This window comes from Achroia grisella, unplaced genomic scaffold, assembly GCF_030625045.1.
Source record: "Achroia grisella isolate CSIRO2021 unplaced genomic scaffold, CSIRO_AGI_Agris_v1 utg558, whole genome shotgun sequence".
In the NCBI taxonomy this organism is placed as follows: domain Eukaryota; kingdom Metazoa; phylum Arthropoda; class Insecta; order Lepidoptera; family Pyralidae; genus Achroia; species Achroia grisella.
This window is the reverse complement of record NW_026712938.1, coordinates 2,934,026-2,959,047: the sequence shown is the minus strand read 5'-3', so window position 1 is coordinate 2,959,047 and position 25,022 is coordinate 2,934,026. Positions and strand designations below refer to the sequence as shown.

General features: G+C 30.4%; 1 protein-coding gene across 2 annotated transcripts in view; it reads left to right on the top strand.

Moving 5' to 3' along the window:
* Positions 1-25,022, top strand: part of LOC131848417 (uncharacterized) — a 43,292-nt gene that overhangs the window by 1,845 nt on the left and 16,425 nt on the right. For both annotated transcript variants that reach the window (XM_059198263.1, XM_059198262.1), the window contains exon 2: positions 24,145-24,280. In XM_059198263.1, the coding sequence (XP_059054246.1) occupies positions 24,145-24,280 (136 nt within the window). The remainder of the gene's footprint in view (positions 1-24,144; positions 24,281-25,022) is intronic.

Below are 25,022 nucleotides of genomic sequence, written 5' to 3'. Positions count from 1 at the left end.
AATTTTGCAGTTATAATGTTAGTATAGATTTGTTAAAACTAATCAACTTACAAATAACTATAAATAACGCGTCTTCTTTTGGATAACCTATATGTGTAGTTATTGCTCATGGTGTCCTACATAAAATACGATCGATACTCATCCGTAAAAGGATTTTCTTAGTAGTATGTTACATCTGTAGTAAAATAGAGTAATCCGACTTTAAGAACTAATTTACAACTTGTTAAGTTATGTAATGCCGTTTACCACAGTGTAAATTTTTCATGTAATGTCTACTACAAGTGTGTAGGTTAGATATATTCTTCTATTTAGTGGTTATAAACAAATAAGTCAGTAGAAATATATACAAAAGTTATACATATGAAAAATATCTGTCTATTAGTTGAAAAATATTGGAGAAAAATCATGATTTTATAAGTTGAATTGACTACAACAAACCTTATGTTTTGTATATCTGTGTCTGTACGACACGACAACAAAACATAAGGATCTACATCATTATGTTTTGTAGTCAATTCAACTTTTCATAAGTTGATCATGATTTTTCTCTCAAGCCTTAATCAATTTCAATAGTTTATTTCAAATATATACTTATATTGTATAATAATGAAGAGATAGTTGATTTGGTTAAGCATCTTTTAAATTTAGTGTGAGAATAGTTCCGGAAAACGGGTGGAACGAAATATTATTTTAATGTTGAATATCCTATTTATCCAGGAAGGATATATGCATAGGATATATAATGACGAGCTACGAGCAATAGCAACGTAGATGAAAAGATATTGCATAACAAAGATAATTTTACACAGAGGAAATTTCGCGAGTCTGCTAGTGTATAATAAATTAAGATATATAGGTACGTATAATAAAGTTAAAACAAAGTTCGTATTTACAGAATACTTATCGCGTATAAGTGCAGGGTTGCTGTGTATACATAAGCGTAATCATGATGACAATTATAAAACGACAATTTGTTACTTACCTGTAAAGTTTTTAATATGTTCACATTTGCACCATTATTTTATTTATTTATATAACTACTATAATTCTATGTATACTATAGTAGTTATATAAATAAATTATAGTAGTTATAGAAAAGGCTATATAATATGTTTAATTAACTCAATACCACGCGGTACTCTTTTATTATACAAATTATAATGAATATAGTATCAGATAAGAAAATAATAAACGAAAGCAGTAAAATATGCATACCTTAAATCATATCTAAACAGTAGTTGTGATTCACGGAATTTTGATTAAAGCTAGATAAAGCGGTATAAAGCTGATCTAGCGCGCGTGGGAATCGTTTCTGTCCACGCAATTAGGGAACGCCGGGAGCGGAGGTAGTTCAATTACCACATACGTTGTTTTTATTGTCAATCGTCTTGTGAAACCATTGAAAACTTCTGAAACGATTTAAATGTGAACATCCAAATAGAAATAAAACGTAGGTAGGTTAACTATGATAAAATTCTTAACATGTACCGTTGATAGAGATTATCATAGTGCTGTTTTTACTACTACTTTTTACTATAAATGAGTTTTGTATTTTGTAATTGTCATACATTTATGGAAGTTATTACATTATCAAATACCTATATGGTTATATCGTAGTATATTTATCGTAATAAATAGATACTAATATTATAAAGAAAAATTTTTTTTCTGAGTTTTGTACTTCTCGGCACACGAATATTCTTTTAGTGTTAGTGTTAAGCCTATTTATCTAGGATAAATAGGCTATCCTAACACTAAAAGAATATTCGTGTTTCGCTACGACTAATAAGATCAGAACTGCAAAATGAAAAATATTGCAAAAACGGGACAATGTGACGGAGGCGAAGTTGTGCAGGTAGCATTAGTATTGGATAAAGAGAAAAAAATCGGATTAGATTATGTCATATTGTTATTTTGCAATAATGATGCGTACGTACTTGTAAATTTGAATTAATGTCGTTATATTACTAGGTATATAGAGGTTTTCGAATTAAACAAGAATTGAACACATTACTATTTTCTTGTCTGTAAGTACCTATATGATGTACTTATTAAGGAAAAAATCTAAGTAGGTAAAGATATATTATACTTGGATTTATGTAGAAAAACCTAAGTTAATATGCAGACGGCAATAGACAAATAGATACAGATGATGAATGCAACAAAAAATAACTACTTAAGTAGTAAGAAAAATCAATATTCGTGCCATGTTAGACTCTATGCTTAATGCTTTCAATATCTCATGATCTCAAAGTAAAGATACATACCATATAAAGCACGATTCTAATAATTTCCTTGTATATCTGTTATAATTTCTTACGGAATGTGTTATCAATTAATCGATGCGCAACAAAACGCGTCAACGCAATGCAAATCACTCGGTACGGTAAGTGAGAAAGTGATTTGATGAAAAAATATATCTTTTCGTTTAGTGCCTACATGTGTTGCTACTCTAAGTCATCGACCCAATCCAATTAAAATTGCATAATAGAAGCTTTTTCATCGTGAATCAAATTGGTTTTTTAAACGTTAACAAATTTACGATAAGTATACCGATAATGTCAATGTCAGTTATCTGTAATCAATGAAGATAGATCATCAGAGAGTGTCTATTGGGGACGAGGTATGATGATGTTAGGCAAAAAGTAATACCTAGTCTCAACGCGATCCGTGTTGATTCTTTGTGTTTTGTATTTCCACTCAAACATATAAAAACGGCAAATATGTGTTCTTAATTTGCTTATCGGATGTTTGTAGAATGTAAAAGTGGTTACAAACACGACTAAGCTGGTTGTAAAAATTGCTAATGAAATCATCAAAGTCACACTTAAATTGAAAATAATATCAAAAATTAACAGTACAAATATTTTATTGTATTGTTATTTCCAAGAAACAAATCATAGAATGAAATTTAAAGTCAACTAGAGTTAAATAAATGATGAACATACTCATCTTTTATGTAAAATATAAGATAAAATAATGACAATAGTCGAAACAGTCAAAGGATTTGCTACAACTGTTAACATTTGTAATAAAGCCAAATATAGAACTTGTATTATACTTATTGGTTGTGAACGACAAGATCTGGTATCTACCTACTTAATATTTTATCCATAAGGAGTGATGGTGAAAGTTAAATATTTAGATCGCCCACATTTCGCGATGATATTGTAGTGTAAAGCTCAAAACGTGACAGTGAGAAGTCTATTGTTGTCCCACAAATAAAAATAGCATCACGTGTACTAATATTGTTAAGAGATATGATCTTATCTCAATTTAACAGTACGTTGAACTTAATACCAATCTAATTTCGATCGGGTACGTTTACTTTCGAAAAAAAATTCTATGCTTAAATAGAACTTCAACATACTACAATGCTATTGTATCGCAACTAAAGCCCCAATTAGGGGCACTGTTATCTTATTTATCCTATTGTTAAATCACTACATTATTAGTATCCATTATTATAACAGGAGCTACTTTTGCTTTGCCTTCTAACTCGAAAACTTCTTCCAAACGTATTTTAGAAAATATCTAGATACTAAGTCGGGAACGGTTTTCGTATTTCATTTCGTTAAAATTTATTACTACATATAAATTTAGTTTTATAATAAATTTCATTAAATTGTGATGTTTTCAAAACTGCCAGTTTTTTTTTCAAAAAAGAAATTTCCGAAATTAGACATATTTGGGAAAAGAAATATTATATAATGCATCATAGACAATTATGACATTATTAAATATAACAAAACTGAATTAGGTTAAGTAAATTCAAGTCCAGTCACATATTGAATGGTCACATGGATATGGTCAGTGAGTACCGTTGTGTTTGGACCTGCCGCTTGCCGTCAATGGTCGGGTCGCCGTGCCTACGACCCTGTGTGCCCTATCGATCCACATAAATGCAGTTTATAATGCTATCATCAACTTGCGGCCCGTAAGAATAGATTTACGTGTAGTAAACATAAAAAAAGGTGCCTTATATACATACATTTGTATAGAAGTAGCTAATGTAAAAGTATATACTACAATCAAAGTTATTATTCAAAAAGTGACTTATTCTTTTTGCACTTAAATTTTTCTTTGATCATGACTACACTTTCGTTTGTTTCCTAGTAAATCTTTATGTTGCGTAGTATGTTTATTAAATTTATATTAGTAATATTGGTTTCTATGTATTATTGCACTAATCTGTATGTAGTTATAGGTACCTATGTATTTGTAGTAATATGTATAAATATTTTATCCATATCCATACAATATCCATACAATGCAATCTATTTTCTTATATTTCATTATTTATATACAATCTTACAACATACAGCCTACAGTAAAGAATAATTGAGAAGTACTATTTTCATGCCTCCAGACATTGTGAATGTAGTTATTAGAACATTTATATGAACGTATCGCCTTTTAGGACCTACACTGTTGCAAAACCGTGAGAATCGTGTCATACCTTTGAGCAAGTGGATTTTGTTGTAGTAAGAATAAGTTCAAGTTTATTTTATAACAACACTAAATAAATTTATTTTTTAATTTTGTCGTCAACTTGATTACACTATTCTTTGATATTTTGGACTAAGTATCTAATTAGGGATTTAATACAGTAGTTATAGATTAGATACAAAATACATGCAATACTCTAGTACTCCTACATAAGTACATTACTAAACTTAAAGTCGATAATATTTACAGTAAATGCCATTTTATCTAAGACGTTTTTACAAAATTGTAGTATTCTAAGTTGGTTCACCAGAAGAAAACTTAGGATAAAGTTGTTGTCCTCCGTCTCACTTATGTAAGTTAATTTTGTCAACTCTTTTATGATTTGATGGATTAGTGAAGTTGCTGATTATGAAGAAGTCGTTGTATTCAAGTCCTCAGAAATAGCAATGCATGCAAAATTGCAGTTTATTTAATTAATTTCCATCATGTAACGATTACCACGTTTCGTCAAATAGACTATTGGCAAATAAGTCAATGGTTTATTTGATGGAACGTGTCACGTTCACTGATACCTACATAAATCAACAAACAAAATTACATTATAATACAGTGTTAGTCTTTGTCTAAAAGTAATTAATAATGTTAAAAAGAGATTAAAAACAGGGAGATCGGACTTTGTCATTAGAAAAATAAATTTTTCAACGACTGAACGGAATTGAGAACTTATTTCAATATTTAAATGTTATCATAATCTAGAGTGATTATTATATTAATACTACCACCAAGCTACATGTATCTTTAGGCTTTCACCTTAGTATTACGAATTTTCTGCATAAGTATATAGCACTACAAATACTATATTTGTACTAGTATTCTTAGTTTATTAATTAGTGTTCTCAACCGGAATATAGAAATACCATTCTAGTGAAGTTATCAGTAGGTACCTATTACAGTACCGTTATTTTATATTACAGTATATTATTATTGTATCTGTGGTGAGTACATAGATGTTCCACTGGTATATTGTTTAATTGCCAACTGAAAATACAAAATAAGACACACTTCATAGTGCTTATATTGCATCATGTTACTAGGTCATGATGACTAAGTATAGACATTTTAGTTTATATTTTGAAAAGCATTGTTTCACTTTTTATACTCGTTTCGATTTCTGTGGTATTATTGAAAATACTGTCGTGACATGACCAGCTCTGCAACTTGTGTACATCTTTGTCTTGTTTAGAGTTCGATACGATTGTATATAGAAGTTGTGGAAGAATATTTTAAGTCGATACTCTATGTAGAGATAAATTACATGTAAAAAATTCAGCTCAACCGAAAATTAAAGCCCAGGATATTAGGTATCATTTGAAGTACCACTGAATCATCCAATTAGGAAGTAAATCTACTTTCACAATTTTCGTGTTTTGTTGATTAAAGTATTACTTCGAATTTATTAATCAAAAATTTCTTAATGACTTCAAACGTAAAAGAATTGCTTATCTTTATCAAAACCTGTTAGAGAAACAGGAATCAAAATTAGAGTAGGTAAATAATGTTTATTGCTAGCTGTTAAATGTATTATAAATAAGTAACCGCAATACAGTTTATTTTTTAAATGTGGTCAATAGTGGTCAGAGTAAGTATTCTGTTACTGTGGACACGTTAAAAAAAACAAATGGCCAATAATAATTTTCAACTTTTAACCTAATAGCTATACTTTATAGTAATCTTAGCAACCGGTACCCTCGTTACAAATTACAAAATTAACCTTTTTTTATGGATTGAAAAATGGTAACCGTCGCCTGTATACGTGACTAGCACTACGGCCATCATCAAATAGAAGATGACGCCCGTGATATCTCTCATACGTTGCCATTCCTGTGGCTAAATTGTTACACCTCCATACTGTGTTATTTCACTGCAATAACTCATTATTTCTACTCTTTAAACTGCAAAATGCGTGATATTTTGGCATACTGATCACCAAGGTTTCCTTTATTAGTTTTTTATGTTGTTATACGACTATAGAAATGTGCCGAGTGCCTAGTAGTGCCTAGTAGTGCCTATTTGCCGACTCGCTACACACAAGTTCCTGTCCCTGATAAAAAGAAGTTTAAATGTATGTACATATTTACTATTTCACCGCATTAAGAAATCTGTCATGCTATCATTCAATGGACCAGTTAATAACGATAGAGGATATTAATTTCAAATTCAAATCAAATCTCATAATCACAACTTATCATTACTGTCAACACCAATATAAAATTAAACCATTCATACACACTTAATATTTTAATTGTGAGCTACATTTAATTGAGTTAAACTGTGATTATTACGAGAGGTAGACAGCCAACAAAAACTGACGGCCGCAGTGAGCCGCATAATCGACTGACAAGCAGAGCTGTAGCCTGTATCATACCGCTGACAACCAACCTACTTACACATTTCAATAATAACACTAATCAGGATAGCTGTAATGTAATTAATTAACACAGTTATCCAACACAATAGAATTGAGGTATCTAGGCAAAAACAACTGGCCATAATGTTTTATACCTACCAAAGGATTTTAAACCGTTATTTGTTATGGATCAGACGAAATTACTATCTCGTGACTATAAAAGTAAAATACGGACAGAATGACATGCGTTTGTGTAAGAATATTAAACTCGTTTCACGTTGATATGGTGTATAACATAAAAAGTTGACAACTGACGTGAACACGTTAGGGGTTCATTATGTATGTCTAATATCTACCTACTTATATTATGACATTTATCTATCTACTATCGTAAACAAATATATCCAGTAGATATTAGTTGTTAGGCTAGATAACATTTTTAAAATAATTTATACAATATTATTGTAATTCTGTGTAATGTATATATTCCTGGTATTTGATATTTGGTATATGCAAAGTAAGAAAAAAATAATCAAATACAAAATTGGTTTTGGCGTCCGTTTAAATGGTCGATATATTATTGCAGTTATTGTCATACTTGCCAGACATGGATATTTGACTTAAATCCAAGATATAAAATTTCTTTACCTTCTGTTATTGATACACAATAAAAGGTAATCTAAATCTGAATATTGAGATTAGGATTAGGATTTCGGTTGTCTTGTATACTTTAAGTCAGAACAATATCAATATTTTTTTATGTAATTATTGTCGATTGTAGCCTTAAGTATGGCAGAAATAGTTTTTAATAACCTCAGAAGCGTAGAAAAATACTGGTTCATTTTATTACAATGGTACAAAAGTTTTAATATAGTTACTTAAATTATAAGACTGGGTTCGCAAAAATGAACATAGTCGCAATGAAATTTTGGTAACCCAGAAATGTCAAATAAAATGCATCGAAAGTTAGCGGTCAGATTACTCAAAACTTGTTTCCCGTATCCAGAAATCAATGTGGTGTGTAAGTTGGGCAGTGCCCCTAGCGAGGGTGGGACCACCCCCGCTCTATAAATCACTGTCCGAATTACCGCTTTTCTATAATATTTGTAATCCGTCGGACGAGCGTACGCTTCAACAAATGCTACACCCCATACATACGGATCAGAAATTAATTGGAGCTGGTAGATTTGTCATCACTTTTGGTTACGACGATATTATATTATTAATATAATAAGTAATACCCTCGCCATATAGCCTAGGTATAGAACTAGAATTTTAAAGTAGTAACCATAATTTAAATATTATATGTAATTGTAAACTATATAATAATAATAATAAACTACAGTTTAAATTATGTTTATTACATAATTTAAATATGGAAATATTACTAAAATATGGCTAACAGCCACACACATATATATTTATTTGCACAGTCAAGCTGCTCTACTTGCACTAACAAGATTTGCAGATTTTTTTGTTAAGTTGAACAAAAACAGCAATACACATCCTATCTGATTGTAGCCCATTCATGCATAAACGATGTTGGTACCTTGGAAAGTACACGCTCTATCCTAAGGAAATAAAAAGCATGGCTCCTAAGAGTATCTTTTAATTCTTGTCTCTGACGGGTCTAGTTAGCGAACCCTAAAAAAAGCGAGCACAATATCTCTATAGGTCGTAGTACTATAGGTCAGAAACAAATACATAGTAATAGCCCAGACCCCACAATACTTTTTTTATATATCTATTTAGAAGGAAATAAACCACCTGATATATAAATACGATCAAGTGCGGCAATTCTCTTGTTGTACTATGTGTATTATTTTGAAATAAAATAGCTGGTAAGGAAAAGACTTCATTGTATAAAATAGGACGTTGTTAACATACATAGGTACTTACTAATTTTCACAATATATCTGTCTCTAGAAAGTGAAGATATTTAAGCAAATGCATTTGCGTTCAGCATTCTTGCTTAATTTGCATTTATAGATGAAGATAAAAGTTTATAATTATAGCGTAGGTACATGCACAGACACTTATTTCGTGCGTGTAGTTAATGCATTAAGTCAATTGGCACATGTCTATTTTTCATTAAAAAAGTAAACTTATTTTGTGAAGTAGGCGCTCGTTGATGGATTTTATTATCATAACAATGCATAGTATAAAAATCTCACAATCGCCGTGTGGGTCGAAAAAGTTGGTATTCAATACGTTTTATGGCTGCAAAAAAGATGATAACGTGTTATTTCCTAATTTTCTTGCTTGCTTCCTTTGCTTGTGTAGGTCATATTGTAAAATGACCCGGTTACGTGTGCTGTATGAATATATCTAACTGCCTATTTATATGACTCACACGCACGTCAAAGATATAGAATAATCATAATGTAGATTTATATCGAAGAAATATGTTTAATCTGACAATAGTATCTCTAAGCATCGCGTAATTGGAGTATTACCTTTAATGCGATAATATTTTACAAAAAATATACACATAATCTACTAATTACGACACGAGCTGTTACATACTACGAAAATGTAACAGCTCATAAATATTCAAAGGGCTTATTCACATTTAGCAACTATTAGGTACTACAGTCAACACTAGTTTATAAATAGTTTTTTAATCCCAATAATATAGTAAATCCGAAAGTGAGTTTCTCCGTTTGTTTGTTACGCTTTCACACCTTTAACAGATTAACCAATCATCTTGGCATATCCATTTGAGATAGTCAAGGACATTTCCTACATTTTTTCCGGTCGATAATAGTCACGCGATCGGAATATTAATAATTATTAAATTATTTATTATTTACAATAGTATGACTATTGTAAATATACTTAGGCTCTCTGGACATTATCATATACATTAAATATCGCATTAAGTAGAATATAGCAAATAAGAAATATATTTCATTATAATCTTATTCCGAATCATATATTTTTAATTTGTCTTATTTTGAAATTTGCTTTACAAAGTAAATTAAAGTATTAGAAATATATTTTTACGTAAAATAATTATAGTTGAAAATCAGTGGTTTATTCAATGAAAAATGTGCTACATTAACTTTACGACCTTTTTGTATGGATGCTGTTAATAATTTCATAAATCGAAAAATCTTAAGTGAGGTCAATTTATGTAAAGTTGTATATATTCATTAACCTGTAATTGTCTGATTTATAACAAACAAATAAACCATTTATCTCTACCTATGTGTATTTTATAATTTGACGCTCCCCTATCAAGTGAATCACAGTCTCTTAGAGCGGTGTATCTACCGATCTGATGCGAAGTCTATAATTGGGTATTAGCGTTAATACTTTAGTCGGATACCACCCGCTCAGATGGTACGATGTACGAGTAGGTAGGTACTAATTCACCACCCTGTAATACGGTACTACTTTGATAGTACTAACTGGATACCCATAATAATAGAAAAGTTAAAATTGGTATATAATAAAATCTTATACTTATTTATAATGCTTGTTTACATGTTATGTACATACAGGAAAATTAGTGGAGAATATTTAAGTTGGAAGAGGCAAGCGTGCATTAAAAATATATTTAGTGTATTTAAATAAAAAAAAACTTTATCCATAACCCTCTATTTTGAAGGATGGCGGAAGAGACCTTTACTCACTAAAAAACACACGATGTACCTATAAGCGCCTATACCGGAGCTGGGGATCTATCCACAACCCTAGATCTTAGACATATCAAGAACATTGAGTATGACAAAATATCCAAAAATATCAATCTACGTAACTCTATTCATGCATGTTTAACTTGCACTTAACTGGTTTTCTACTTACACTACGAGTACAAGTCACAACCACTTAGATACTATAGTCTGATTAGGTCAGATAATAAGGTACGATACTTAGCAAACTAAATTAATACCAGTAATCTACAAGACCAGATTTTCTCCAATATCTTTAAATTACATTATACTATCCTGTTACTTATTTTCTATGAGAGAGAAAGTCCCTTTCAATAAACATCAAGTTTCACAGCAAAATTCACTAGGGAATTAAACTATGTCTACAATATATCGAAAAGCTTACAATGTTCGTTCTTACAATCAACTTGTTTACAATTTTTCGTCGATTTTTTAAATTATTTAATCCGATCGTCAGTCTAGACGGAGGTCGGGTGGATCGAGGCGGGGATGCGTGCCCCGGGGAGATAGCAATATTGCAAACCAATAAAAATGTATCCATGTTTTCTTTGGGATAATAATCTCTCCACGCACAAGTCTCTATGTCATTTTTAATGCCATTTTCTATACGAATACGAAAATTAAAAATAAACGCTGACTATCACAGATATATAAGTTACAATTAGCATTATTTTTTATTTATTTCATACTTTGTAACTGCAACTTCGCCTGCTGACCGTATTAATAATTTGATTGTCCCAAATAATATGTCTATCTTTCATGACAATTAATATAACGGCTGAGTATAATGTATAATATTAGTAAGGATTATATACTTAAAATTATTTTAATTTTAATTTTCATAGAATAAAAATATTCTCCTTTATTTTATTTATGTAAGAATAAAATAGAACAATAATTTTACTTTATGTTAGCTGTGGATTAAGTCTTATTGTGTCAGATATTGCTTACTGACTTACCTTTTAGATTGCGCGACTTATATGTTCTTTACTACAGGTGCTTCATTTGCATTAATGAGACCCTACAATCACTTTATCAAATTATAGTAAATGCGTTAAAAACTACTTACTCTAAAACAGTAGTGCCTAATATAAACATAAGTTTTTAACGTTTTAAACGCTGATTCAAATTTGTCTAAGTATAATCATTTTATTATGAAACGACCAAGCACGACGAATACCACATCAAATCATAAACAAAAAATATCTAAATAACTTTGCGTCTGAATTCCAGCTGAGGTTCCGTAGATATAATAATATTATTCTCATGTTATCTTCACTCAAAGTTGTTAGTACATTGCTTATTTCTTTCTTTCCTTTCTTATGGCAAAATAATTACGTCAATTTTCTATTTCTCAAACTAGTTGCCTTTATCATGAGAAACTAGTAACGCACATCCATATCGGCGCTAGTAAATACTCCGACACGGTTCGTAGATAACGATGGCTGTTTATCATTAAGCTTTATACTTGTTTTATATTGTTGTAAAATAGTGAAAGCTCATTTGAAATCATCTATATTTTTACATTGTATAAAATGAATTCATTTCCGCTGTCTGTTGGCTTAGATCTTTTAAACTACTCAACGGATTTTAAAACAGATTTTAGCATAGAATTGAGTAGTATTAGATTGAATGATTTAATATAAAGGATTATATGTATCATAGATGTACACCAGTGTGAATCTGGGGCGGATAGCTAGTATATATATTATAATATATATACGAGTAGATATATAAATAAATCGATTGCTGTTTACTAGTCTTAACAATGAAACTACTTTGATATTTGTTGTACGCGTTGACAAAAAATTTCGATGGAATTTTACTGAAAAGGTTATTTCGAATTAATTTTTATCTAGGAACAATTATAATTATTAAGATCTATTAGATGACGTTCAAAAATCGCTGAAACCTTTCTCATTAAAATATATATTTTTTTAATTATAGATCAAAATTAAATATATAATAGTTTGAAGATTACGTAGAATTTTAAAAATGTATTTATTTTACCTACCAGGTTTCCCGCAGTTTGGTCAATGTAAAATTTATAGTCTATGTGTTATTCTAATTTATAAGCTATGTTATTGTAAAGTTTCATTAAAATCCATCCACACTCTCAAACTTCTACGTTTATAAAATTAGTAAGATAGGAATGTATGTACCTACTATTGTGATCCTACGTAATTTGTATTTGGTTGGTAGTTAAATTATTTATTTTTTTACAGAGCCCTAAAATTTTATTAGTATGTACCATTAACGCAATTATTTTATTCTAAAATTACGGCTATACATAAAACGGACAAAAGAGTTAACTCGTGCAAAAATGTCCATCGTATATTAAAGGACAATTCCGTGCAGTGTCATTTTTTACATCCATTTCATCGCTTAAATGTCTGCTTTATAATTTGTACTCATCAAATTGTTGAGTAATAGGTACCTAACTTCATGTTACAATTTCTATTGTTGTGTTTGGCGAAATCGTGAATCTCGTCGGCTCAGTAACTGCACCTCTTAACGGTTCAACTTTGACACACAAAACGAGGATTTCACATAAAAATTCCCAACTATTGAAACTCGGATCAGAGATGAGATAGCCATGTGAGAAATGTGAGATGCTACGCGTTTATAAGAGTTAACGCTAGTATGTATACTTATTTAAGTACCTGAGTATAACAGAGAGAATAAGTAAACATGAAATTAAATATTATTAAAACCCATAATACTTATTATAACAGTGTTAAATCTACCAATCTACCTACGATTATTATTAAGGTCGTATTGGAATAGTGACTGAAAATAATAGAACAATATGAGCACGAACCCAACCATAAGGTTCGTGCTCATATTGTTCTATTATTTTCAGTCACTGTTCCAATATACTACATAGTGAGGATTGAGAGGAATCATTGTATGACATTTGGTATACCGTATAAGACTGTGACCAATGATACAACAAAAGGTGAGCTAATCCAGAAGTGTATAAACTTTACTCAGTTTTTTTTTAATAAAAAAAAATACTCGCACTATCCGACAAAAATATGTAAAACAATAATGTGTGTGAAAAATCGCAGTTTTACCTACTACACTACAGGCTTACCCGCTGTGGGACCAGTTAACTGTTACTTTTGAGAAGAAGAACATGTAGGATTATGACCTCATATATTACTTAAAGCTACCTTTATAGCATCAGTAGTACTAATTGAACCCCTAGGTGAAAACGTTTGTAGACACTAGCAGCACATTAAGAGCATTCTCTGTAATTCACTATAGATTGCTATTACTGAAACCGTCATATCCAGTTATTTCTTTGCATTCTGAGAAAAATATAGGATTAATATAACAATAAATTGTAAATCTATATCTTCTATTCTATTAATTTACACTTGTATTCAATAATACAAGTGTAAATTAATAGAATAGATATTTACAATATTTTGCATATAAGTTTCATACACACATATATGATTTACTAAGAAAGGTTTTTCTTGAAAATACCCACGGGAACGTCAGATGTGGGTTCCGCTCGGATGAAACCACAGACTATCTTAGTCTTCTTTTTACATTACCTATAAGATGTAAACTCCTAGCAAATTGACTTATGGTTTTCGATTGCACAGTAAATTGAATTAGATATTTTGATAATTCGTTATGTTATCAAGTGTAGTGACATCACAATAACTATAATAGCTGCTAAACGACTGCATGATGAGGAGATTTCAACTTGACAGTTTTAGTGTATCCTAGTAATTTTCTCAGTTTCCGATTCTCTTGAGGAACAAGGTATACTGGTTCTACAAGTATGTCTTTTAAACCAACCACGCTCTATTTGTTATCTGTCAAAAATTTAAACAATTCTATGTAGACTTTATCGTTTATCGTCATACTAAATTGATTATATTTATCTATTATATGTCCATTTTGTAACCGTCTGCATGAGTATGCAAATGCTTGTAGTGCCTGTACACAATTTTACACAATCCAATATTTATTGTAGGATGAGAAAAGATTTTTGTTTTTAAATCACGCGCTAAGGATTATAAAGGGACTTAATAGATTTGCCTCAATTTTCTACTCGAAGAATAGAAGAAGGCGTTTGTCTTATTAGAAAATCGCTAGATCCGTTTTACACCATTGATGCTAAACAGAAATATCACACGCCATGCGCTTATCAGATGGAAAGTGCTGGAAGCAACACCAAAGATATCATTGAATGAACTATTATGTCGCCTAGTGCATATCTCACATGCGTTGCGATTCCTGAGATGAAAGCTCTTATCTATTAGACCTGAGCGTACGGGAATATAATTATATCTCAGTCTATTAGTTTTTCGTTGATTATTATTGAGTAGATTAATTACAAATATTATACCTAATTACGAAGTTACTACTGAATAGATTGATGAATGCATGCTAAATGCAAGTTTGTTACTCCTTCACGCAAAAACTACTGAAAGGAATTTAATGAAATTTTACAACCGTATTATAGCTTATATGTCAGAATAACACATAGGCTAGAAATATCACGCGAGTAAAGCCGCTAGCACAGCTAGTAAAGTAATATTTAAAATTGAACTACTTGCATTACATAGAGCAAACTCGTAAAATAAAGAAATAAATTAACATTTCGTGCTAAATTATGATTAATGATTGCGTAGGTTGTGTGAAATATTCAAATTAAATTTTCATATTTCCACTTGTTTCTTGAGGGAAGTATTTTCGTTACATGAATGTTATTCTGCTGAACTATCTACGAAATGGTTATTACTATAATTATTTTAATATGCTTTTTTATTCATACTATTCGTTAATTAACTACTGCTACTAAATATTAGTTATTTAGTAGCAGTAGAAGGTATGCGAGGTATATAATAGTTTAATATGTGTAATATAGAGAGTTGTTATTTTGCCTAGCTAGCTGTTTTAGAAAACTCATCAGTGATATCTACAGGCTGATCAAAAATTTTATCCGTGCAATGTGCAATGTCCGAACAAACTTCCTTAGCTTAAACATGCCCATCACATTATAAGGATGCGGCGCCTTTTAAAAATGCACTACTTTTTCTCGTGGGACCTGATAACCTGCATCATTTGATATAAGACTCAATGACGACGTTGAGAGGGCGCGTGCGCGGTCAACGACCACGATGTGCAAGTTCACTCGTACATGGGAAGTGAAGTTGCGCGCAGACACGCGCAATGGACTCACTACCACTAATCATATAGGGATGCCGTTACGAAAGTACGTAACTAAAAAAAAAACATAATTCAATTTTTTATTTTAGTCATCGGGTGGTCAAGATTTCTGATTCGCACAAGTTCCACCGAACAACAATATTGGCATTATTGATATTAGGTTCGAAAAACAATATTGCACAAGGTTGTAGTGCTCAGTTCTGTAATATCAAATATAATTTTTGTAAGTTTATAGGCATTTGTTTTTGTTTTATATGTCTTATGTGAACTTTATCATAATAGTTAGTTTGTCTGGACATTTGTATACATCATAATTTGTCTAGACATACTTTGCTAAACAAATAAAATGTAACCTACCCCAACTGTTTATACTACATTTATTAAATTACTCATTAGTGATCTCTATTTCCATCGTATACTTTTATACTAAATAACAATGTAATTATAATCATAATGTTCTTCTTATAAGGATATCGAATACAGCATTATACTTTTTTCCATAAATCATCATTTATAAAACAAAAACAACTACTTTTAGGGTTCTATTAATGATTAATATGATAATAATAATAATAATAGACTTTTTCTATGTATATCTATTTAGGTATGATGTTCATTGCTTAAATCCTACGACGAGTGGTAACCCTACTCGTAAGTGGTAATCCTAAGACCAGTAGTGACCACTGTGTCCTTCTAGTTTGTTGGTAAGGCCCAGGCCGGCCGCAGCGGCCCGCGGCGACCTATAGACATAATCCGGATCAGGTGTCAGTCATGTAACACGCAATATACGAATATCAGACATTATTGAAGGATGCAAAAGATAAAAATAAATCTTATCTCCTACAATGACTTGACTATTATATTGTATATGTGTTATGTAGCAAAGTTACCACTGCGCTTGGACGGACATGATATTGCTACCGTGTTAAATAATGTGTACACTTTATACCGCGGGTTCTGATCTAGATTTTAGAAAAATAATACGTTGATTAGTTATTGAAGAGTAGATATGTAGGCACAAACTGATACCATGTTCATCATCATCATTATTGTTATTATAATAAGTACCTATATACGTGTAGAATTATATGATAGAGTACGATAATTTCGTTTATCTGTATTATTCATAGATTAGAAAATTTTTCATTGTCATCATTTTATATAAGTTACTTTTACATAATCTATTCAATAACTGTACTAGGGAATAAAATTTGTGTAGGTAATAAAGAATGTCAGCAACGCTTTTCCTTTTGAAGGTCTTTCGGATTTCAATAATTTGGTTTGCTACTTATTTTTACAGATTATACATATACTATGTAATGAAAATTACCAATATTTTTTTTATACAGTAGATGGCATGATAAAATTTATTGTGTTAATTTTGTAAATATTATAATTTACGTAACTGAGTGTTTAGGAATATGTGCTCAGATCTGATTTCGTACTAACTTCGTATGTCTAAAAACCACTTAATTGCTATCAATATAATCTTAAAATATGTATTGTAAATAAGCGAACAATTATTGCAATATTTGAATAGTTTAAATTAAAAATTAAACAGAAAAACAAATCTTTTCACTATACAAATCACGATTCACAGACAATATTACCGGGAATATAGAACGGCTTACATTATGATGAGCACAACAGCGGATAATAAAGATTTCATAATTATCTTGTCAGTTCGCACGTAACTAACTTCCGTCAGAATTCATTTTGGTATACCTACTTAGTTAGATCTCACTCAACTCAATTGGAACTTTCAAGTAGAGCACTAATTTTACAACTATGAATACGTACATACGTAATGATGGTTCGATACAGTATCTCATATGTTTAAATTAAATATAGAGTTATATAAATGAGGGGATTTTACAATATTAAATTTGAATTGTTCTATTCTATTTGTCTGCTCTAATCACTATGACTGATTTCCTCTTATTAATTGTTTAACCAGTTAGCTATATATTCAATATTTTTCTATTTGAGTATTTAATTGAATTAGTGCTAATTGGTGGTTTGTATTCACACACTTAAACTTAAAAATGTAAGTAATAATAAAATAATTTAAAAGAGCGACATGCAAGTTTCTTGCTCTTTCTTCTTGTGATAAGACAGCTTTCCGAATGAGCGGTAGATTAAAAAAATGTAATGACTATTCAAAAGTGTTTCAATGTAAGTTTATTTGAATAAATGATTTTCTGTTCTTTCTATTCTTTCTTTCTACTTACAGGTAGTTTTTATTAAGTACTTTATTATATTTTAATGTCATAATTTATATTCAATAGACCTACAGGAATTTATAGGATATTCCGATTTTATTAGTTTTATGAATGTTTAATTACTTATAATACACGTAAGTTATGTCTGTATATCAATTGAGTAAACAGAAATATTGTAATGCCAACAATCAAATTAACGAAGGTTTACCCAACCTTTCATTTCGCTTACTCTACCGCTCTTTTAGGGTTCCGAGCAATAATTCAGAAAGTTCTACTGCAATAGATTTGAAATGTAGAATAGTTTTAAATACTACTGACCCAAGTAAAGGGATGGAAATGAAAAATTAGAAAACAATCCTTTGTTAATAAGATGGTCCGAAAGTAGGGATTCGAAACGATGTCAAACGACCTTCTACATGGATATTATAAATGCTTTAGGAGTTTTTCTGTCTTTGTTTACAAAGCTTCTGACAAGATTATTATTATAATATTAAAAATGTGAATATATTTATTTTATTTTATATGTACTTAATATTTCGCCACCGCGAAGTATAAAATAAACTCCAATGAATTAATATGAATATCGTCATAAATTAAATTTAACACATTGATACGAAATGTTATAAAAACAGTTAGTAACTGGTTCAGAATAGAACCCGCCACAAGTTAAATGCCTAATTTATCTTATCTTATACATCGAAAACATCCAATAAGTAGTGTTCATTGACCGTATATGGTAATTCCAGATACATATATCCACTTTGGATTTATTTGAGATATTTGCGTAAATTGTTCTACGTCATACCGATTTAAATAGAAGGAAAATGAATCTTAGTTCGAGATAGCGTTGTGAAATTGATAAGCATATTATTAGAACATTTATATGAAGTAAGTAAGTACATATTATTGTCACAGTAAAGTATTAGGCATAACATGATAATTGCGAAAATTAACACCTTCAAACATTACAAAATATTATTATTTATTTATTTAAATAATTATGTTTAGTCACGATGTACGGAAATTAAATGAAATATGGATAACGTAATGTTATTTAGAATTTGTATATATAAATAAGAGCTTATACGAATTTAGAATACTTATCAAAATTGTTTAAGGACGTTAAACTAGATGGAAGGCCTAATACGCGATATAAAAGCCAACCAAAACCAACATATCTTTTTAAATGTTTTCAAAACATTTAATAAGATATGTTGAATTAAAAATAATACTGAACCCCAAACCAACAAACGATTATTACTTTATTTTACGTTAGTTCAAAGCACAAATAAAATTCTTTTAATCAAATTTGTCGTGAGTCTTAAAGTACATTCAGAAACTTTTTCATAAATGTTGACAAAAAATAGAATTTATACTTTATCTATCTTCAGATAGAATACTGAACTGATAAACTTGCAGTTTTAAAAAAAAGTCGTCTATAACAGCTGAACCTAATTGTAAGTGGCGAGGATAATAAACTTATTCAAATTTCTAAACTAACTTGTCGTGACATATTGAAAACAGTAGTTTTGGTATCATACTGGGTATTACAAATTACTATCGATTACAATGTCTTTGAAAGTGTAATTGTATCTCGATTTAATTTATTCAGAAAATCTAGTCGTGCACGTTTAACTTTTATTTTTCGTATGATTTATGTTTCTGTGTACATAAAGATCATTCAGAATTGATGTAACCATAAATTGTGTACGACGTTTCTTGTGGTTATCTATTGTTCTCTGAGGAACGCGCATAAAACTTTATATTGTTTTGCAACCGAACTTAGTTCCTGGCTCATCCTTTTACTTACCAGCTTACGACTTGTGATGAAACAATAGCATTAAATATTTAGATTTTATTACTGGTATTTCAAAACTTTCCAAATGGGTAGTATTACAAATTAAATCAAATATGTTCGTCATAATTATTAAATTAATCAAGAAGCTATAACTTATATACATTGTTTTATGAATGACAATTGAATGGTGAACCCACCCACAGTGCTTGCGGGGCACCAGTGGATGATGATAAGATGAACATGAGGCAGGTCAGCGCATCGTGACAAATTCACCAGGAATTTGATCACGATGGTTTCCAGGAGGGACCGCGTGGACCACCGGTTCACCACGTGGGAACAGGTTGACCTAACATGGTGCATTACCCCATTGACTTGACTGATATCCCCATTACTAAATGTCCACATTACTAACAATCCCCTTCCCCCCAAACAGACCATTACACACTATAAATAAACATATATAAGATGTCTTATTTGTACTAGAATTATATTATTTTCTTGCGGCGGATTATATAAGACCCATAAAACTTATACCGCATATAAGATGCAATAGTTTGGCGTCTAGTAAATACTGTAGGGCTAGGAATTGGGCACCGGTATTTTTGTGTCACTGGCACTTGAAATATTAAAATTCTAAAGGTAATCCTGTCGAAACACGCAGCATAATAAATTCTCGAAGTACCAACACCGCAGCCATCATCTATTACGTGTTTTCCTATATTCTTGTCGTGTTTGTGTGAATAACGACACGCCACCTATAAGCTACTTTCTCAAGGCGTACAAAGATACAGTTACCTTTTTGTAGAGTTCAATGTCATCAGTATAATGTTATATAGTGAAATATCTTCCTGTATATGTATATATCTATATCTAGATCAGTATATATAGATATCTATAACAAAATAAAAACGTACTAGGTCGCATAAGTGCATATAACTATATTTTACTCATTTTACGCTCTTGTGGATACGTTAATTGAAAAATTTACATTTCATTTGCTCAACAAATATTGTCTCCTGAGGTTAGTAATTATAAAGTAATCGTTTGTCTTTTGTCATCACGAAACGCACTTTTTATAATTATGTTGTATGCAAATATACACGATGCTATCATAATTTAAACGTCTTTCAAAGTTACGATACATAAACCTATTACAGAAAAAACGTATGTATACTTTTTTTAATAGTGTCTTTCATAGTGATCAAATTAAAGCGAAATTTATTTATTGTAAAAAATGTTCTCTTTTGCCGCAATGTATTATGAAAGACATTAGGTTTTTAGGTGTGAATGTACCTAAGCATAATATTATAAAGAGTAATTAATAACATTTATATCCAAAACCAAGTTTAGTTTGTTTGTATTGTTCATTTAAAATAAAATTAATTACCAAAGTTATTTCTTTGAAAATAGTTAAGTTTAAACAGTTAGCAAATAAAACATTTCTATATTGATTTTTGAGTTCAAAATAATTCAAAGTATTATATTTTGTATCGGATTTTTTACTAATTATTTTTGATTTGAACAACTTCATATAAATTAAAAACTTCATCTCTGCCGCCATTTTTAACCTAACCAAACTGCGCGAAAAAAATAGCCATATTTCTGGTTCATTTATAAAACAATAGCTTTACTTTTGTAGTACGTAGTTCCGTCTTGACTTCTTTGTTGGTCTGGTACGTTATAATTTTACAATAACATTTCTTCACGCGTGCAGTGATCCTTATATAGGCGTTCAACTTTTATCCGATAAGAGCCGCGATATAGGTATACGTTATTGTGCTACTTAATAGATATTCAATTGCATCTGGAATCCAAATTACATAGCAACAACCAGCACGAATCGATCCCTAGATATCGAATGTAGCAAGTGGTTAGGTGATTTACCAGGAAATTGATGAAAGCCCTGGTCGTGCTGAGGTCATTTTGCTCGCTTCGACTGTGGTATCACATCTATCACTCGATTTGGTCAGTTAATTGTTAACATTACTTACAATTGGCAATCGAAACAACCGCAATCCGCGTGATAGGTAATGGTAACGGACGCTTTTTTGCGTTTGCTCGTTTGATTTCTGACAATTGAAACTAAACAAGAAAACGGTTATATTGGAGGAAATAGGACACAATTAAAATGGTACCTACGTAGTTATTGTATGCTTCGATCTGCTACTAATTCGATAATACAAATAGATTTATTACTATCGATAAATGATAACGGGGGTAGAGTGCATTGCTATATAAACATTACAATTTTATAGTTACCTAAGGGTGTAGATGTTTTGATTCGTTATTAACTTAAAGCAAAATATTGTTACATCACAATTGCTCTTTTGAAAAACCTAGGTGATATTATTTGCTATTATTGTAAATTTTTAATTAGTTTCACTAAATTAAAGACTATAATTTTATGATAAAATTTTTATTTGAAAGTACAAACAAATACGGTGGTATCTGGTTTAAAAATATAGAGGGACAGAAACGGTAAGAAAGGTTCAATTTTATTATTTACAACAATTATTAGGATTCTATAACAAAAGTGGATATTATCACATAGAAAACCTAATACATCGAAAACTTACCCAAAATATTGTATTTTTAATTATAATACAAAGGAATTTCACGGAACATCAAGGACTGTCTACTCACATTCACCAGTTTTCTTTTACAACATTGTATATTTCTATTTTATCAATATAATGAACATAAACAATTTGCTAAATGAAATTCTTTGATCCAGAATAATATTATTGTATAACAAAACTGTTGTTCTCATGAATTATTTAATATTATGGCATTGTATGTACATCCACATAGGGACCCTTCTTCCGGTATAATGCCATGTATCCGGAGCTTGAATAAGTTATGCCAAGGAATCCGAACCGACTCGTAAAATTTTAATTTCGGTAGATATGGAATAATGCTGCTTCGTTGGGGAGGATTCATAATTATTATCATGACTATAGAGATAATTTTAATATATACCTAAGTATAAATAAAAAAAAATATTCCAAATGATATATGAGAGTTCAGTGTAGGTGTGACGGATATCCTCATATATGCGAAGACAACGATAACTATCACGTCACAGCAATTTGCAACTATGACCTAATGTATATTAACACGAATAGATGCAAAGTACTCGAATAATCATGTTTCATATTTCTCATACATACGTACTCATAATACAGTATAACCAGCTGTAAAGTAAGATATTAATACAATCGTATAGGTACATATCTTTTACAGCTATAAAAGTAAGATATAAACGAGCTAAAGTAAAAATAATAAGGTTATAAAACAAATAGGTACAAAATAGTTCTTATTTTAACATTAAAATTCTAGAAGTTTAGTTACAACTGTATGCTACAAGTTACCAAGGCCAATTACCAAGGTCATCTTGTGAGTATAAGATAATTCTTACTATATAAAAAGAAAAAATATCCTGAGTGAAATTTAAAAATAGCATGAAATCTTAAAAGTGTATTAAGCCGCGCGCGACGTTAATGTCATACTACAGACCAAGACGCAGTCATTTACTGCTATGGAATCATTATTACCTATTGCAGGTTTTATGTTTGTGTTTAACATTATAGTAATAATAATGCAGTGTATAATTATACCGATTGTCTGAGAATACTATATTATATTTTTTATACGATCTGGATTAATAACAAGCTCAAGGCTTAACTTATGAAACAATACAATAGATATTCGCGATAATAAATAAATTTATGCTTTTATTCTAGTCATTTCTCATATCGCAGACTGACTCAAACTGAAACTAATTGAAATAAAAACTCAAAATAAATAAAAAATAGGAAAATAAAAACGTATATAGGCACCTCACCTTCAGACTAGCTTATGTACGGGATGCACATAACATCATTGATTTCAATCCTCACACACACTTCTTGCTTCTTTTATCTTAATAAATTATCTACTTCAGTCTTCCAATTGACTGCACTTAATCGTGTGCGGAGCTAATATAGATTATATAGCTTTTATGAAAAAATATTCCAGTATTGTTGGTTATTGTGAGAAGATTCTTATGAAATAAAATTACTATGTTACTACAGCGGATGAGTACACAATCATTAAAAGGGTATCAAAATAATATAATGATTTATGAACATAATGGCGAACGAGCTGCCAGGTGCGTAGTACGTACGACTTCCCCACTTAGGACTATACTAATTAGATAACTACTTTACATTCCCGAATGTTTGTGAAAGGCGAGTAGAGACTACTAAGTGAAGAAAGAAAATACGAATAAAATCCTATACCAACGCCTGTTCTAATATTTAATAGTAAAATAAATTAAATACTAAATTGCTTTTTCACTTTATGTAAGTAAACTGCAATTGTCTGTAATCTTTTGATATAATTTATCTGTCTTTTCAGAGAATAAAAGGTGGTATACTCGGTGAGCAGTGTAAATCAAATAAAGACTGCAGCCCGTCAAAATCACATTGCGAAAAAGGTGTTTGCATATGCGACCCTTATTATGCTCGAGTTGACAACATTACTTGTCTGGAATGTAAGTAAATATTATTGTATATACGTATGTATCTGCTAATTTCTCGCTACTAAAACTGTGTAAAATAAAAGGAATGTAGTCCTATTTGGATCAACCATATTGATTTTAAATTATTTGAATTATTATAAACTAGCTGACCCGCGCAACTTCGTCTGCATGCCACTTACATGACATTTATCGTTATATTGCGCCCAATATACATAATATCATTTTAAATTATAGCCTATGTGTTATTCTAATGTTGTAAATAAATTCTAAATAAGCTATGTTACTGCAAAGTTTCATTAAACTCCGTTCAGTAGTTTTTGTGTGAAAGAGTAACAAACATCCATCATACTCGCAAACTTTCGCGTTTATAATATTAGTAAGATTTTAAACCATTTTAGTAGTTTCTGAGTTATTATAATTCTTCGACATGAAAACAAAATGTTTCTATTTTAAAATAATGAGGTAGGTATATGGAATTACTTTTTTGTAATCAAATCAATCTCAGTAATCGAAACACTTCGGTTGTAGCTTTCATCCCTAACTATAGATCAGGTGTTAACTAATCGTACTCATGTGGTCTGTGGTTTTTCAAAGAAATTACTTTCACTGCAATAACGTCTGCCAATTGTCGGTAGTTGTCATCATAAGGCACCCGAAATTAACTTCTGCTCGATAATATTTCACTTTCCAATAACCGAACACAGACATCAATCAAAAAATAATACAATAATATACAGCCGTCATCACGTCGCGA